Genomic DNA, 18,008 nt, shown 5'->3' with positions numbered 1-18,008 from the left:
AGCATCGTCTGCTGCTGCTGTAGCATCGTCTGCTGCTGCTGTAGCATCGTCTGATGCTGCTGTAGCATCGTCTGTTGCTGCTGTACCACCGTCAGCTGCTGCTGCTGCTGTAGCACCGTTGTTGGTGTGGCTTATTGAGAATACCAAGAAACAATTAACCCCAGAGGATTTGCCACCCAGGATAACCCAAAAAAGTCAGTGTCATCGAAGACTGTCTAACTTATTTCCATTGGGGTCCTTAATCTTGTCTCCCAGGATGCAACCCACACCAGTCGACTAACACCCAGGTGAACAGGGAAAAATGCCTGGAACTAGTGCTCATATTGGTGAATTTAAAGCCAGCAAAGGTTGGTTTGAGAGATTTAAGAATCGTAGTGGCATACACAGTGTGATAAGGCCTGTTCTGGAAGAAAATGCCAAACAGGACCTACAGTACTCAGGAGGAAAAGGCACTCCCAGGACACAGTGTCTCATCAGTCATTGCTGCATCTTCAATAAAGGTAAGTGTCATTTATTCTTCATTTAGTAGAGTAGTACATGCACAATATATATTGTGCATGTACTACTCTACTATTGTGCATGTATCCTTCTCTTTGTGTGTAGGAAAATGTATATTTCATGTGGTAAAATTTTTTTTTTCATACTTTTGGGTGTCTTGCACGGATTAATTTGATTTCCATTATTTCTTATGGGGAAAATTCATTCGCATACCGAACATTTCGCATAACAACCAGCCCTCTTGCACGGATTAAGGTCGCTATGCGGGGGTCCACTGTACTTTTATTAACTCCACACCTTCTCCTAATTTCCACACTGCAAATTCTCTGCATAGTATTTACACCACATACTGCCCTTAGACAGGATATCTCCACTGCCTCCAACCACCTCCTCGCATTTACAACCCAAGCTTCACACCCATATAAGTGTGTTGGTACCACTACACTTTCATACGTTCCCTTCTTTGCCCCCAGAGATAACGTTTTTTGTCTCCACAGATACCTCACCCTGCCACTCACCTTTTTTCCTTCATTAGTTCTATGGTTTACCTCATCCTTTATAAACCCATCAGCTGACAAGCCAACTCCCAAATATCTGAAAACATCCACTTCTTCCATACTCACTCCCTTCATTGTAATATTCAATTTTTCTTATCTAAATCATTTGATACCCTCATCATCTTACTCTTATCTATATTCACTTGCAACTTTCTACCTTTACACACCCTCCCAAACTCATCCACTAACCTTTGCAAATTTTCTTTAGAATCTCCTATAAGCACAGTATCATCAGCAAAAAGTAACTGTGTCAACTCCCATTTTGTATTTGATTCCCCATAATTTAATCCCACCCCTCTCTCCAACACCCGAGGAAGACACTTCTCACTATCCTCATAAAAACTGTTTAAAGCATTTAGTAACTTACTACCTATTCCATACACTTGAAACATCTTCCACACTGCTCCCCTATCCACTCTACCATATGCCTTTTCTAAATCTAAATTACAAAATTACACATAAAAAGTCAACCAAAGAGAATTGCCTTACCTTGTGCTTATTTCCTGTGGAATGCTCACTGAAGATGGGTGCATTAGCAAATCTTCTATAGCCTATGTGGAATATGAGGCGTTCCTTGGATTTAATTGGCCGCAAGTGTCCCAAAGAATGAGACTTTATGACAACGTTAATCACAGACATTTTCTGTTCATGAATAAGGAGCCCAAACACTGCAAGTGGGGAGTGACTTGAAACATGGTTGTCATAGAGATGACGAGGCACGTCAGCAATATGTACTACCACATACCAGCCAGGCTGGAAACACAAACAAACATTAATTCCTAGCCTGTACATAACATGTTTTGCTTTATAATAATATTTAATACAAATTAACCACTCACAAGATTAAACAAATTACTAATTAACAACTCCTAAATTGGCTCTCTAATATTAAACAGTTGAAACACAGCTACAAGATTCACGAAAGTATGGAATATCATTTATATGTAGCATCTCACATTTTTATATTTAATAATGGATGTAATTACTGCCAAATGGTATGGAAGTAAATAAAAGCAAGCTGCAGACAACTGTATTACTTCTTTAGTAGAATAAAATTCAAAATTAGATTAACTTAGATTAAGCTTGTAAAACAGAGTGAATACTAGTGTTGTGGAGAAGCATAATTAGTGAAAGGTTATCCCTAAGTCCAGGTTTTGTTGTGAAGCAAAATAACTACCATGAAGCAGTTCTAATCTGGCTTTCCATACACTTGCTTTTTTCCTTTGAGAATTTTCTCTAATGATCAGCATTTTCAATCAGTTCTAAAACATTACAGTAAGTCATAGAGTTATTAGAACACAACACTGATTTTTTTTTTTTTAATGACCCAGCCATATCCCACCAAGGCAAGGTGGTCCAAAAGAAAAAAATAAAGTTTCTCCTTTTAAATTTAGTAATATATACAGGAGTGAATGGAGACGAATGGTACTTGGGACCTGACGATCTGTTGGAGTGTGAGCAGGGTAATATTTAGTGAAGGGATTCAGGGAAACCGGTTATTTTCATATAGTCGGACTTGAGTCCTGGAAATGGGAAGTACAATGCCTACACTTTAAAGGAGGGGTCTGGGATATTGGTAGTTTGGAGGGATGTGTTGTGTATCTTTATATGTATGTGCTTCTAAACTGTTGTATTCTGAGCACCTCTGCAAAAACAGTGATAATGTGTGAGTGTGGTGAAAGTCTTGAATAATGAAAGTATTTTCCTTTTGGGGATTTTCTTTCTTATTTGGGTCACCCTGCCTCGGTGGGAGACGGCCGACTTGTTGAAAAAAAAAAAAAAAATACAGAAGGGGTTACTAGCCCCTTACTCCCCGCATTTTAGTCACTTCTTATGACACATATGGCTTACAGAGGAAGAATTCTGTTCCACTTCTCCATTAACCCTTAAACGGTCCAAACGTATATATATGTTCTCTCACATAGCACCCCAAACGTATATATACATTTCATTTGTCATTTATTCAACATTGGCATGAAAGGCCTGAATCGCCTAGACATGAGAGAATGGGTGTGCACACTCACTGTGTGCCATATGAAAAAAAGTGGGGATGCCTGGGTACCACATGCTCTTTTTTCCTATAAAAAAATTATTGTTTTTTTTTGTTTCTCAAAATATTCGGAGGAGTGCTGCGCAAGTGAACGTATATATACGTTTGGACCGTTTAAGGGTTAAGATAAGAGGTAATAAACAATAACAAGAACTAGTAAGAAAAATAGAAGAAAACCCAGAGGGGTGTGTATATATGTTTGTATGTGCACGTGTAGTGTGACCTAATGTAAGTAGAAGTAGCAAGACATACTTGAAACCTTGCATGTTTATGAGACAGACAGAAGACACTAGCAATCCTACCATCATGTAAAACAATTACAGGTTTCCATTTTACACACACTTGGCAGGATGGTAGTACCTTTCTGGGTGGTTGCTGTCTACCAACCTACTACCTAGGACAACATTAAATATCAACAAATATTTGTATCTTACTAGGGCACCCTGCTTCTCTTCATTCATTACTCTCTTTTTAGTATGCCGGAAATTCTCGAACTGGAATATTCTTGAGTAATCAACTGGGAGATTTTCATTTGGGTCCCAAGGAGAAGTACGAAAACTCTGTAATCCACGGAATTTTTGAAAACGTATACTGGCTGGCATATCCATAGGAGTGTCTACCTCGTCAGGAAACATTGCATCTTCTCGAGCATCTGAAACACATTGACTTACAGAGTACAACACTTTGGTGCATTATACAAATTTATCTGTATATTTTCTTGACATCTTGCTTCCTTCCCTTTAAAAAGTGATATACACAATTTCATTGAAAATTCAACGAGTTTTAATTTCAAAATATCAGTGGTGAGCGGAAACTAGACTACGTCATATATCTATGTGTTGAATGGGTCACAAGATCACCAACCACTGCAAAAAAAAATCCTGCAATTCTAATTAGCATTCAAGAATTTATAATACTATATTAATTTTGTATCTCTCTCCTAAAATAAGTAGTCACTCAGGCAGGAAGCCGAGAATATACCTGAAAATAACTGCGTAATTTTGAGAATAAAGAATAAAACCCACAAAATACTAGAGAAGCCTCATTATTAATTTTTTTTTTTCAACAAGTCGGCCGTCTCCCACCGAGGCAGGGTGACCCAAAAAAGAAAGAAAATCCCCAATAAAGAAAATACTTTCATCATCATTCAACACTTTCACCACACTCACACATTATCACTGTTTTTGCAGAGGTGCTCAGAATACAACAGTTTAGAAGCATATACGTATAAAGATACACAACATATCCCTCCAAACTGCCAATTATTATTATTATAATCAAAAAGAAGCGCTAAGCCACAAGGGCTATACAGCCTCAAAAATCTTCCACTTTTCTAATTAAAAATAAAAAACTTGCTAAGCAGTACCAAGTTGATGACAAAGATGTGTAATACCGGGTATCTTTGTTGATGAAGATGCTTCACCAACTGATGGCTTTTTCAGTCCAATGCCAAGACTATATACCAGAGAAGGTGGAAGATATGAAGAGATAATTTTGAGGTGATCTGTACTTGAGATTTGACAACTATTCAATCTCTTAGCTTTGATGAACCTGAAGACCTACACACATGAATCAAAGAGGTGTAGCAATCAAAAGCACAGGTGGGCGAGGTCCAATAGTTAAAATAGGTCATGTCCAAGAGTTGGGATAGAGGTAGGAAATAAAGTTGCAGATGTTCCCTGTACCAAATGTGATGGAATATTGTTGCAGAGGATATCTCTCACACAACTTTTTGGGCATGACTTGCTCCCACTATTAAGTCCCACCCACCCATGAAGTCTTCATTTGTTGCAACTCTCCTCCGACTTGATTATATAAGTCTCCATCTTTATTCTTCTGTTTCAAGATTCATCGAACTTAACCCCTTGACTATCGCAACCCCCAATCTTGAGGTGTCTCCTGGTGTCGCAAAATTTCAAAAAAATCTTATGAAATGATAGAGAATCTTTTCTAGATTGTAATGACACCAAAAAAACGAAATTTGATAGAAAACTGACGGAATTGCGCTCTCATGAAGTCAGTGACCTCAGCGATATTTACAAATCGGCGATTTCACCCAATTTGAGCTCTATTTTCGGCTAATTCCATTGTTCCAGTTGACCAAACTCATAGCCGTTTCTTTAGAACTCCGTTTTTTCTATCGATTGAGTACAAGAAACTGCCCATTTACCGATTTCAACTACCCAATAACATGGTCAGAAATTTGCAATTTGGCCAATTTCACAAAAATAAAAAATATGACAATTTCAAAATAAGATCCAGAATGAACAATGCAGACATTCCTGGCTCTAAAATAACATTTACTTTGTTCATCAGTCATGTCTCCAGGCCCCTCTGATATTACTCTTGATTTTTATTTTGAATTTTTATTGAAACAAAAAATAGAAGATTTACTGTTATGCAGACTACTGCAATACTGTAATAATTGTACAAATATTGTCAACTCATTCATGACTGCATATCAGAATGGCTAGTTGGACATTTATTGGACAATGACATCATTTGTTTACTTTTGAACATCGGCAAAAATCAAACATTTCCCCTACTTTGAGCTCCATTTCCAGGTTCTTTTTATAGTAAAACCAATCAAAATTACATCTATTCTATAACATGTCTTCCATTCTATCAAATGAGACCGAGAAAACGAGAATACAACCATAAATACTATACGAAAATACACCACAAAGTCAGCATTTTTAATTAAAAAAAAACGGTCAGTTTTTTTTTTCTCACTATGCATTGCGTGCTCCAGAATTTTTTTATATGGTGCACACTGAACCATTCTCTCTCATGTGTGCCTACCAGCTTTTTCCTGCTTGATTTGAAGCCGCTAGAATTTATGAATATATATACGTCAAACACAGTACCTCGTAAGACGTATATATGACCAAAACAGTCAAAGGGTTAAGGAACTGAATACAGTGGAACCTCTACTTGCGAGTTTAATCCATTCCATGACCTTGCTCGCAACTGGATTTGCTCGTTTGCAGAGTCAATTTTCCACATTTAAATTAAATGAAATGCAATTAATCCGTTCCCGGCTCTCAGGAGGCGAACAGGATACCTCAATATTTCACTAATATCATCTATACGGCTTATTTATCTATCACAGTTCATCTAATCTGACATAATAAACAATATAAATAACATAGAAACATGATATATACACTAGAATGAATGAAATATTACGTATGTGAGTACTGTTAGTGGAGGCGGAAGCACAGTGGCCATTGCTGTTGTTGTGTATTATAGGGCCACCACGGCAGCCACTGCTCCTCCTGACATACCTTCCTATGCTTTTATTATAACAGAAATCGGAGTGTTTGTGAGGCAAACTCCTTTAGATTACTACGTACATAGTTTCATAAGAAAAACAATAATAATAATAATAATAATACATAAAGAAATTATGTAGTAATACAGCATTTACCTTGGAGATGGAGAAGAGATGCTGGGCACATTGGTGTATGCTGTCATTAAATAGGTCCAATGCACTAGGCATACTAGTAGCCTTCTTTGTAATAAATATTTTATGCACGACCATTTGAAACTTTCTCTGGGTGATACACTCTTAATCCTATGTACACTTAATTGCTACACTGTTAATGATACACTTTGTCACTTAACTGCTACAATTTTTATTTTAATGATACGTACTTCGCTATTCACTGATTTTTGGCCTTTTCTCCATGCTTGTCACACTTTCATCTGCAGAGCGTTTCAAGAAAAAACTGTCCAAGGAGGTTTGCTTCTTCCTCCCTTTAGGAATGTTTTGGAAATGACTTATGCAAGCGTCATTAAATAGGTCCAGTGAACAACCATTTGAAACTTTCTCTGGGTGATACACTCTTAATTCTGTGTACACTTAATTGCTACACTCTTAATCCTATGTATACTAATTGCTACACTGTTAATGATGCACTTTGTCACTTATCTGCACCTTGTCCATGTTTATCTATGATTTCCTGCTTTAAATCCATGGTAATCATTCTCTTTTTCTTCTTGGCACACAGCTGTGGACTTGCTTTCTTAGGACCCATGGTTAGAAACGAGAAATTTCGTGAAATAACTGCACAAAACGTAAGAAAAACAGGAGTATACCTTCACCCACGTGGTAAGCTCCGTAAGCACATGTGGACTGCTGATCTTTGTTTTGATATGCGCTGCCATCTCGTGGTGGCATGCTTAAACTAAATTGTACGTAGTACGTGCATACACATTATTATAATTATTATTTTAGTTGTATTACATACTATAGTATATCATTATTATATGTATTATTATTATTATTATTATTATTACATATTATTATTATTATTATTATTATGTATTATTATTTTTAATTAATACGTACGTATTCTTATCATAATAAAAGGTTTACTGTTATGCAGACTACTGCGTTATTGTAATAATTGTATAAATAATGTCAACCCAATATTAGACTGGCCAGTTGGGCACACACTGGACAATGACATCATTTGTTTACTCTTGAACATAACCAAAACAATCGAACATTTCTCTTATGTTGAGCTCGATTTCAAGGTACCTTTAGTCGTGAAAGCAATCAAAATCATATCTATTTCTGATCAAAGTAGAATGACATGGAGAGGTATAAATCTGTAGGGGAAGGAAGGCGGGGTAGGGGTCGACCTCGAAAAGGTTGGAGGGAGGGGGTAAAGGTGGTGTTGTGGGCGAGGGGTTTGGACTTCCAGTAAGCGTGCATGAGTGTGTTAGATAGTGAATGGAGACAAATGGTATTTGGGACCTGACAAGCTGTTGGAGTGTGAGCAGGGTAATATTTAGTGAAGGGATTCAGGGAAACCGGTTATTTTATATAACCGGACTTGAGTCCTGGAAATGGGAAGTACAATGCCTGCACTCTAAAGGGAGAGTTTGGGATATTGGCAGTTTGGAGAGATATATTGTGTATTTTTATACGTATATAAATCTAAACTGTTGTATTCTGGGCACCTCTGCAAAAACAGTGATTATGTGTGAGTGAGGTGAAGGTGTTGAATGATGATGGAAAGTATTTTCTTTTTAGGGATTTTCTTTCTCTTTGGGTCACCCTGCCTCGGTGGGAGACGACCGACTTGTTGAAAAAAAAAAAAAAATCTTCCATTCTATCAAATGAGACCAAGAAACCAAGAAAACAACCAAAAAAACCATATGAAAATACCGCTAAGGGGTGGCTAATTGCTGAGAAGTGAACTCCATTATTTATGCATAGATTTCTCTCATTTTTGTGTACATTAAAAAGCATCTTTCCATCATACATTGCCCAAGTTTCAATAAGATAGTCCAACAAACAAATGAGATACAATTCCCTAGAACAAGAGCAAGAGCCCCTCACCAGCGTCAAGGAACCTGCTTTGATGTCTGCTTGCTTATGGAAATTTTGCTCGCGTATGGAAGCAAAAATTCAACCCATCGACTGCTCGTATTTGGATAAACTTGCACATGGATGCACTCGAAAGCAGAGGTTCCACTGTACTTATCAAGGCTGAGGGACTAATCACCTCCATTTCTTTTCTTCCACTGTCTCCAATATTTATTATCTGTAGTTAACCCTTTCAGGGTCCAAGGCCAAAATCTGAAGGGGTGCCCCAGTGTCCAAGAAATTTAAAAAAAAAAAAAAAAAAAAAACTTACAGAATTAAAGATAATATTTTTGTGAAGGTAGTAAAACAAAAACAAAAATTCTGATCAGTACTTACCAAGATACAGCAGCGGGAAGTTGACCCAAAATGACCGGGTAGCGGCAACATCAGTGACTTCTGCAAATTCGCATTTTTTTATTTTACGTTTTTTATACTTTTTTCTTTTCTTTTCAAATTTTTTTCTTTTTTCTAGTAACATTTGTGGCCTATAAGACCAATATAATGTATATTGTATAAGTGTACACTCATTGTATTCAACACGATAAATGCACTAATTTATCATTATATTGCTTACAAAACTTGTTTACAAATTTATTGTAAACAAAATCATGAAAATATTAGTGCGGTTATTGTGTTGAATACAACGGTACCATATAGTACCATATGGTACAATGGTGCCATAGGGTGCAATGGTACCATATGGTAGAATATGGTACAATGGCACATGATACAATAGTACCATATGGTACCATATGGTAGAATATGGTACAATGACACCATTTGGTACAATGGTACCATATGATACAATGGTACCATATGGTGCAATGGTACCATATAGTGCAATGGTACCATGTGGTACATTGTACCATACAGTACAATGATACCATATGGTTCATTGTACCATATGGTACTATATGGTACTGTTGTATTCAACACAATAAACACACTTATATTTTCATCTTTATTTTGTTTACAACAATTGTTTACAACAAAAATCTGCAAAAATGTTGTATATTAGTAATGTTCTATTATATATTTACAAATGTACAGCCACTAGACATGTTCCTTGAGGTGGAAGACAAAGCGCTTTGTCTTGGAAACTGCTGAGTCAGTAGCCAGCTTGTGTCACCACTCACTTAATCTTGGCTGGTGTCTCATGCCACCAACACCTCCTACTGACCATATGGTACACAGTACCATATGTTACAGGGTACCATATGGTACATTGTACTTTATGGTATAGGGTACCATGCAGTATAGGAAAACATATGGTGCAGGGTACCATATTGTGCAGGGTACCATATGGTGCAGGGTACCAGCCTTCTCGCGCTAAATTTGATGCCACTAGAATTTTGACGTAGATCTACGGTTTGGACCCTCAACGTAAAGCCGTAGATCTATGGCACGGACCCTGAAAGGGTTAAATGAAAAAGCCACTGGCTGGCAAACCATCTCAATCAATATAGATACCCAGGTATTACAAGTGTCTTACTCATCAAATACAGTACAGGTCCTCCATCACAAATCTGGCACCATTGGGACCTGTAGTGTGCCGGATTACTGAGTTTGCCGGATTACAGAGTGGTTAGGTTAGAATATACTTAATAAAATTAACCAACTTGACTTACACAAACTTCATTGAACATCGGCAAAAATCAAACATTTCCGCTACTTTGAGCTCAATTTCAAGGTACTTTTCATCATTAAAGCAATCAAAATCATATCTAAATCTGTAATATATCTTCCATTCTATCAAATGAGACTAAATAAACAAGAATACAACCATAAAACCCATACGAAAATATACCACAAAGTGGCGGCTAATGGCTGAGAAGTGAGCTCCCTTATTTATCGTCCGTCTTTTTTATTTTTGGTGTACGTTAAGAAGCATCTTTCCATCATACATTGCCCAAGTTTCAATGAGATAGCCCAACAAACAACTGAGAAAAAAACTATTTACCAAAAATCATGGCAAGCCCAAGCCAGGTACTGGAAATAAGTCACTTTGTCTGACTTTTTTGGGTTATCCTAGGTTCTCTATACATACCCTGCTATGTATAATAATCTATGTAATTGTATTTGTGTATAGTACCTGAATAAACTTACTTCTAGTTTGTCGACTGAGTACAAGAAACCGCCCATTCACCTATTTCAACTACCCAATAAAGTGGTCAGAAATTGGCAATTTGGCCAATTTCACAGATGCCAATTTCAAAATAGGGTCCAGAATAGACAATGCAGACATTTCTGGCACTAAAATAACATTTTCTCTGTTCATTGGTTATGGCTCCAGGCCCCTCTTATATTACTCTTGCTTACCATTTGGAATTTTTATTCACATACTGCATTATTGTAATAATTGTATAAATAATGTCAACCCATTCTTGACTGCGTATTGGAATTTGGACTGGCAGGCAGACAGGTATTGGACGGTAATGTCATTTGTTTACTCAAGCATCGCTAAAGAATAGAACTTTTCTGCTACTGTGAGCACAATTTCAAGGTACTTTTCGTCATGAAAGCAATCAAAATCATATCTATTTCTGTAATATATCTTCCATTCTATCAAATGAGACCGAAAAAACGAGAATATAACCATAAAAACCATACAAAAATATACCGCTAAGCAGCCGCTAATGGCTGAGAAGTGAACTCCGCTATTTATGGTCTGATTTCTTTCATTTTTGGTGTACATTAAGAAGTATCTTTCCATCATACATTGCCCAAGTTTCAATAAGATAACCCAACAAACAAATGAGAAAATAATAATAATAATAATAATAATAATAATAATAATAATAATAACTTACTACACATACATGTACATATAGGTAGTAGGTTGGTAGACAGCAACCACCCAGGGAGGTACTACCGTCCTGCCAAGTGAATGTAAAACGAAAGCCTGTAATTGTTTTACATGATGGTAGGATTTATTTATACACACTCAGATGAGTTTTCTTTGATTTTATCTTAATAGTTCTTGGTCTTATTACTTTTCCTTTTATATCCATGGGGAAGTGGAATAAGAATCTTTCCTCCGTAAGCCATGCGTGTTGTAAAAGTCAACTAAAATGCCGGGAACAATGGGCTGGTAACCCCTTTTCCTGTAAAGATTACTAAAAAGAATAAGAAGAAAATTGTCAAAGTGGGAAGTCTGAATGTGCGTGGATGTTGTGCAAATGATAAGAAAGAGATGATTGTGGATGTTATGAATGAGAAGAAGCTGGATGTCCTGGCTTTAAGTGAAACAAAGCTGAAGGGGGTGGGAGAGTTTCAGTGGAGAGGAATAAATGGGATTAGGTCAGGGGTTTCAAATAGAGTTAGAGCTAAAGAAGGAGTAGCAATAATGTTGAAGGATAAGATATGGCAAGAAAAGAGGGACTATAAATGTATTAATTCAAGGATTATGTGGAGTAAAATAAAGGTTGGATGTGAAAAGTGGGTTATAGTAAGTGTATATGCACCTGGAGAAGAGAGAAGTGTAGAGGAGAGAGAGAGATTTTGGGAAATGTTGAGTGAATGCGTGGGGAGTTTTGAACCAAGTGTGAGAGTACTTATGGTTGGAGATTTCAATGCTAAAGTGCGTAAAAATGTTGTGGAGAGAGTAGTAGGTAAATTTGGGGTGCCAGGGGTAAATGTAAATGGGGAGCCTTTAATTGAACTATGTGTAGAAAGAGATTTGGTAATAAGTAATACATATTTTATGAAAAAGAGGTTAAATAAATATACAAGGTATGATGTAGCACATAATTAAAGTAGTTTGTTAGATTATGTATTGGTGGATAAAAGGTTAATGGGTAGGCTCCAGGATATACATGTTTATAGAGGGGCAACTGATATATCGGATCATTATTTAGTTGTACCTACAGTTAGATTAAGAGGTAGATGGGACAAGAGGAAGGTGGCAACAACAAGTAGGAGGGAAGTGAAAGTGTATAAACTAAGGGAAGAGGAAGTTCGGGTGAGATAAGCGACTATTGGCAGAAAGGTGGGCTAGTGCAAAGATGAGTAATGGGGGGTTGAAGAGGGTTGGATGAGTTTTAAAAATGCAGTATTAGAATGTGGGGCAGAAGTTTGTGGTTATAGGAGGGTGGGGGAAGGAGGAAAGAGGAGTGATTAGTGGAATGATGAAGTAAAGGGTGTGATAAAAGAGAAAAAGTTAGCTTATGAGAGGTTTTTACAAAGCAGCAGTGTTATGGAGAGTAAAAGAAAGGTGAAGAGAGTGGTGAGAGAGTGCAAAAAGAGAGCAGATGATACAGTGGGAGAGGCACTGTCAACAAATTTTACTGAAAATAAGAAAAAATTTTGGAGTGAGTTAAGCAAGAAAGCCTAGGGAACGTATGGATTTGTCAGTTAAAAACAGAGTAGGGGAGTTAGTGGATGGGGAGAGTGAAGTATTAGGTAGATGGCGAGAATATTCTGAGGAACTTTTAAATGTTGAGGAAGAAAGGGAGGTGGTAATTTCATGCACTGGCTAGGTTTTAGGAGTGAAGAAGGGGGACAAAAGAGTTTGTAAAAATTATAGAGGAATAAGTTTATTAAGTATACCAGGAAAAGCGTACGGTAAGGTTATTATTGAAAGAATTAGAGGTAAGACAGAATGTAGGATTGCGGATGAGCAAGGAGGTTTCAGAGTAGGTAGGGGATGTGTAGATCAAGTGTTTACATTGAAGCATATATTTTATTATTTATTATCACACTGGCCGATTCCCACCAAGGCAGGGTGGCCCGAAAAAGAAAAACTTTCACCATCATTCACTCCATCACTGTCTTGCCAGAAGGGTGCTTTACACTACAGTTTTTAAACTGCAACATTAACACCCCTCCTTCAGAGTGCAGGCACTGTACTTCCCATCTCCAGGACTCAAGTCCAGCCTGCCGGTTTCCCTGAACCCCTTCATAAATGTTACTTTGCTCACGCTCCAACAGCACGTCAAGTATTAAAAACCATTTGTCTCCATTCACTCCTATCAAACACGCTCATGCATACCTGCTGGAAGTCCAAGCCCCTCGCACACATAACCTCCTTTACCCCCTCTCTCCAACCTTTCCTAGGCCGACCCCTACCCCGCCTTCCTTCCACTACAGACTGATACACTCTTGAAGTCATTCTGTTTTGCTCCATTCTCTCTACATGTCCGAACCACCTCAACAACCCTTCCTCAGCCCTCTGGACAACAGTTTTGGTAATCCCGCACCTCCTCCTAACTTCCAAACTACGAATTCTCTGCATTATATTCACACCACACATTGCCCTCAGACATGACATCTCCACTGCCTCCAGCCTTCTCCTCGCTGCAACATTCATCACCCATGCTTCACACCCATATAAGAGCGTTGGTAAAACTATACTCTCATACATTCCCCTCTTTGCCTCCAAGGACAAAGTTCTTTGTCTCCACAGACTCCTAAGTGCACCACTCACTCTTTTTCCCTCATCAATTCTATGATTCACCTCATCTTTCATAGACCCATCCGCTGACACATCCACTCCCAAATACAGTGGACCCCCGCATAACGATTACCTCCGAATGCGACCAATTATGTAAGTGTATTTATGTAAGTGCGTTTGTATGTGTATGTTTGGGGGTCTGAAATGGACTAATCTACTTCACAATATTTCTTATGGGAACAAATTCGGTCAGTACTGGCACCTGAACATACTTCTGGAGTGAAAAAATATCGTTAACCGGTGGTCCACTGTATCTGAATACATTCACCTCCTCCATACTCTCTCCCTCCAATCTGATATTCAATCTTTCATCACCTAATCTTTTTGTTATCCTCATAACCTTACTCTTTCCTGTATTCACCTTTAATTTTCTTCTTTTGCACACCCTACCAAATTCATCCACCAATCTCTGCAACTTCTCTTCAGAATCTCCCAAGAGCACAGTGTCATCAGCAAAGAGCAGCTGTGACAACTCCCACTTTGTGTGTGATTCTTTATCTTTTAACTCCACGCCTCTTGTCAAGACCCTCACATTTACTTCTCTTACAACCCCATCTATAAATATATTAAACAACCATGGTGACATCACACATCCTTGTCTAAGGCCTACTTTTACTGGGAAATAATTTCCCTCTTTCCTACATACTCTAACTTGAGCCTCACTATCCTCGTAAAAACTCTTCACTGCTTTCAGTAACCTACCTCCTACACCATACACTTGCAACAACTGCCACATTGCCCCCCTATCCACCCTGTCATACGCCTTTTCCAAATCCATAAATGCCACAAAGACCTCTTTAGCCTTATCTAAATACTGTTCACTTATATGTTTCACTGTAAACACCTGGTCCACACACCCCCTACCTTTCCTAAAGCCTCCTTGTTCATCTGCTATCCTATTCTCCGTCTTACTCTTAATTCTTTCAATAATAACTCTACCATACACTTTACCAGGTATACTCAGCAGACTGATCCCCCTATAATTTTTGCACTCTCTTTTATCCCCTTTGCCTTTATACAAAGGAACTATGCATGCTCTCTGCCAATCCCTAGGTACCTTACCCTCTTCCATACATTTATTAAATAATTGCACCAACCACTCCAAAACTATATCCCCACCTGCTTTTAACATTTCTATCTTTATCCCATCAATCCCGGCTGCCTTACCCCCTTTCATTTTACCTACTGCCTCACGAATTTCCCCCACACTCACAACTGGCTCTTCCTCACTCCTACGAGATGTTATTCCTCCTTGCCCTATACACGAAATCACAGCTTCCCTATCTTCATCAACATTTAACAATTCCTCAAAATATTCCCTCCATCTTCCCAGTACCTCTAACTCTCCATTTAATAACTCTCCTCTCCTATTTTTAACTGACAAATCCATTTGTTCTCTAGGCTTTCTTAACTTGTTAATCTCACTCCAAAACTTTTTCTTATTTTCAACAAAATTTGTTGATAACATCTCACCCACTCTCTCGTTTGCTCTCTTTTTACATTGCTTCACCACTCTCTTAAACTCTCTCTTTTTCTCCATATACTCTTCCCTCCTTGCATCACTTCTACTTTGTAAAAACTTCTCATATGCTAACTTTTTCTCCCTTACTACTCTCTTTACATCATCATTCCACCAATCGCTCCTCTTCCCTCCTGCACCCACTTTCCTGTAACCACAAACTTCTGCTGAACACTCTAACACTACATTTTTAAACCTACCCCATACCTCTTCGACCCCATTGCCTATGCTCTCATTAGCCCATCTATCCTCCAATAGCTGTTTATATCTTACCCTAACTGCCTCCTCTTTTAGTTTATAAACCTTCACCTCTCTCTTCCCTGATGCTTCTATTCTCCTTGTATCCCATCTACCTTTTACTCTCAGTGTAGCTACAACTAGAAAGTGATCTGATATATCTGTGGCCCCTCTATAAACATGTACATCCTGAAGTCTACTCAACAGTCTTTTATCTACCAATACATAATCCAACAAACTACTGTCATTTCGCCCTACATCATATCTTGTATACTTATTTATCCTCTTTTTCTTAAAATATGTATTACCTATAACTAAACCCCTTTCTATACAAAGTTCAATCAAAGGGCTCCCATTATCATTTACACCTGGCACCCCAAACTTACCTACCACACCCTCTCTAAAAGTTTCTCCTACTTTAGCATTCAGGTCCCCTACCACAATTACTCTCTCACTTGGTTCAAAGGCTCCTATACATTCACTTAACATCTCCCAAAATCTCTCTCTCTCCTCTGCATTCCTCTCTTCTCCAGGTGCATACACGCTTATTATGACCCACTTCTCGCATCCAACCTTTACTTTAATCCACATAATTCTTGAATTTACACATTCATATTCTCTTTTCTCCTTCCATAACTGATCATTTAACATTACTGCTACCCCTTCCTTTGCTCTAACTTTCTCAGATACTCCAGATTTAATCCCATTTATTTCCCCCCACTGAAACTCTCCTACCCCCTTCAGCTTTGTTTCGCTTAGGGCCAGGACATCCAACTTCTTTTCATTCATAACATCAGCAATCATCTGTTTCTTGTCATCTGCACTACATCCACGCACATTTAAGCATCCCAGTTTTATAAAGTTTTTCTTCTTCTCTTTTTTAGTAAGTGTCTACAGGAGAAGGGGTTACTAGCCCATTGCTCCTGGCATTTTAGTCGCCTCATACGACACGCATGGCTTACGGAGGAAAGATTCTTTTCCACTTCCCCATGGACAATAGAAGAAATAAAGAAGAACAAGAGCTATTTAGAAAAAGGAGAAAAACCTAGATGTATGTATATATATATGCATGTGCATGTCTGTGAAGTGTGACCAAAGTGTAAGTAGGAGTAGCAAGATATCCCTGTTATCTAGCGTGTTTATGAGACAGAAAAAGAAACCAGCAATCCTACCATCATGCAAAACAGTTACAGGTTTCTGTTTCACAGTCATCTGGCAGGACGGTAGTACTTCCCTGGGTGGTTGCTGTCTACCAACCTACTACTGAAGCATATATGTGAACAGTATTTAGATAAAGGTAGGGAAGTTTCTATTGCATTTATGGATTTAGAAAAGGCATATGATAGAGTGGATAGAGGAGCAATGTGGCAGATGTTGCAAGTATATGGAATAGGTGGTAAGTTACTAAATGCTGTAAAGAGTTTTTATGAGGATAGTGAGGCTCAGGTTAGGGTGTGTAGAAGAGAGGGAGAATACTTCCCGGTAAAAGTAGGTCTTAGACAGGGATGTGTAATATCACCATGGTTGTTTAATATATTTATAGTTGGGGTTGTAAAAGAAGTAAATGCTAGGGTGTTGGGGAGAGGGGTGGGATTAAATTATGGGGAATCAAATACAAAATGGGAATTGACACAGTTACTTTTTGCTGATGATACTGTGCTTATGGGAGATTCTAAAGAAAAATTGCAAAGGTTAGTGGATGAGTTTGGGAGTGTGTGTAAAGGTAGAAAGTTGAAAGTGAACATAGAAAAGAGTAAGGTGATGAAGGTATCAAATGATTTAGATAAAGAAAAATTGGATATCAAATTGGGGAGGAGGAGTATGGAAGATGTGAATGTTTTCAGATACTTGGGAGTTGATGTGTCGGCAGATGGATTTATGAAGGATGAGGTTAACCATAGAATTGATGAAGGAAAAAACCTGAGTGGTGCGTTGCGGTATATGTGGAGTCAAAAAATGTTATCTATGGAGGCAAAGAAGGGAATGTATGAAAGTATAGTAGTACCAGCACTCTTATATGGGTGTGAAGCTTGGGTTGTGAATACAGCAGCGAGGAGGCAGTTGGAGGCAGTGGAGATGTCCTGTCTAAGGGCAATGTGTGGTGTAAATATTATGCAGAAAATTCGGAGTGTGGAAATTAGGAGAAGGTGTGGAGTTAATAAAAGTATTAGTCAGACGGCTGAAGAGGGGTTGTTGAGGTGGTTTGGTCATTTAGAGAGAATGGATCAAAGCAGAATGACATGGAGAGCATTTAAATCTGTAGGAGAAGGAAGGCAGGGTAGAGGTCGTCCTCGAAAAGGTTGGAAGGAAGGGGT

The 18,008-nt window shown here is 38.2% G+C and overlaps 1 protein-coding gene across 6 annotated transcripts in view; it reads right to left on the bottom strand.

Moving 5' to 3' along the window:
- The window catches only part of Tsr1 (Tsr1 ribosome assembly factor), a 221,479-nt gene that overhangs the window by 52,395 nt on the left and 151,076 nt on the right, over positions 1 to 18,008 (bottom strand). For all 6 annotated transcript variants that reach the window (XM_070097035.1, XM_070097039.1, XM_070097037.1 and 3 more), the window contains 2 exons: positions 3,540 to 3,757; positions 1,545 to 1,808 (listed from right to left, as the gene is read on the bottom strand). In XM_070097035.1, coding sequence (XP_069953136.1) covers positions 1,545 to 1,808; positions 3,540 to 3,757 — 482 coding nt within the window. The remainder of the gene's footprint in view (positions 1 to 1,544; positions 1,809 to 3,539; positions 3,758 to 18,008) is intronic.

Source organism: Cherax quadricarinatus, chromosome 56, assembly GCF_038502225.1.
Source record: "Cherax quadricarinatus isolate ZL_2023a chromosome 56, ASM3850222v1, whole genome shotgun sequence".
NCBI lineage: Eukaryota > Metazoa > Arthropoda > Malacostraca > Decapoda > Parastacidae > Cherax > Cherax quadricarinatus.
This window is presented reverse-complemented; position numbering and strand designations above follow the sequence as displayed.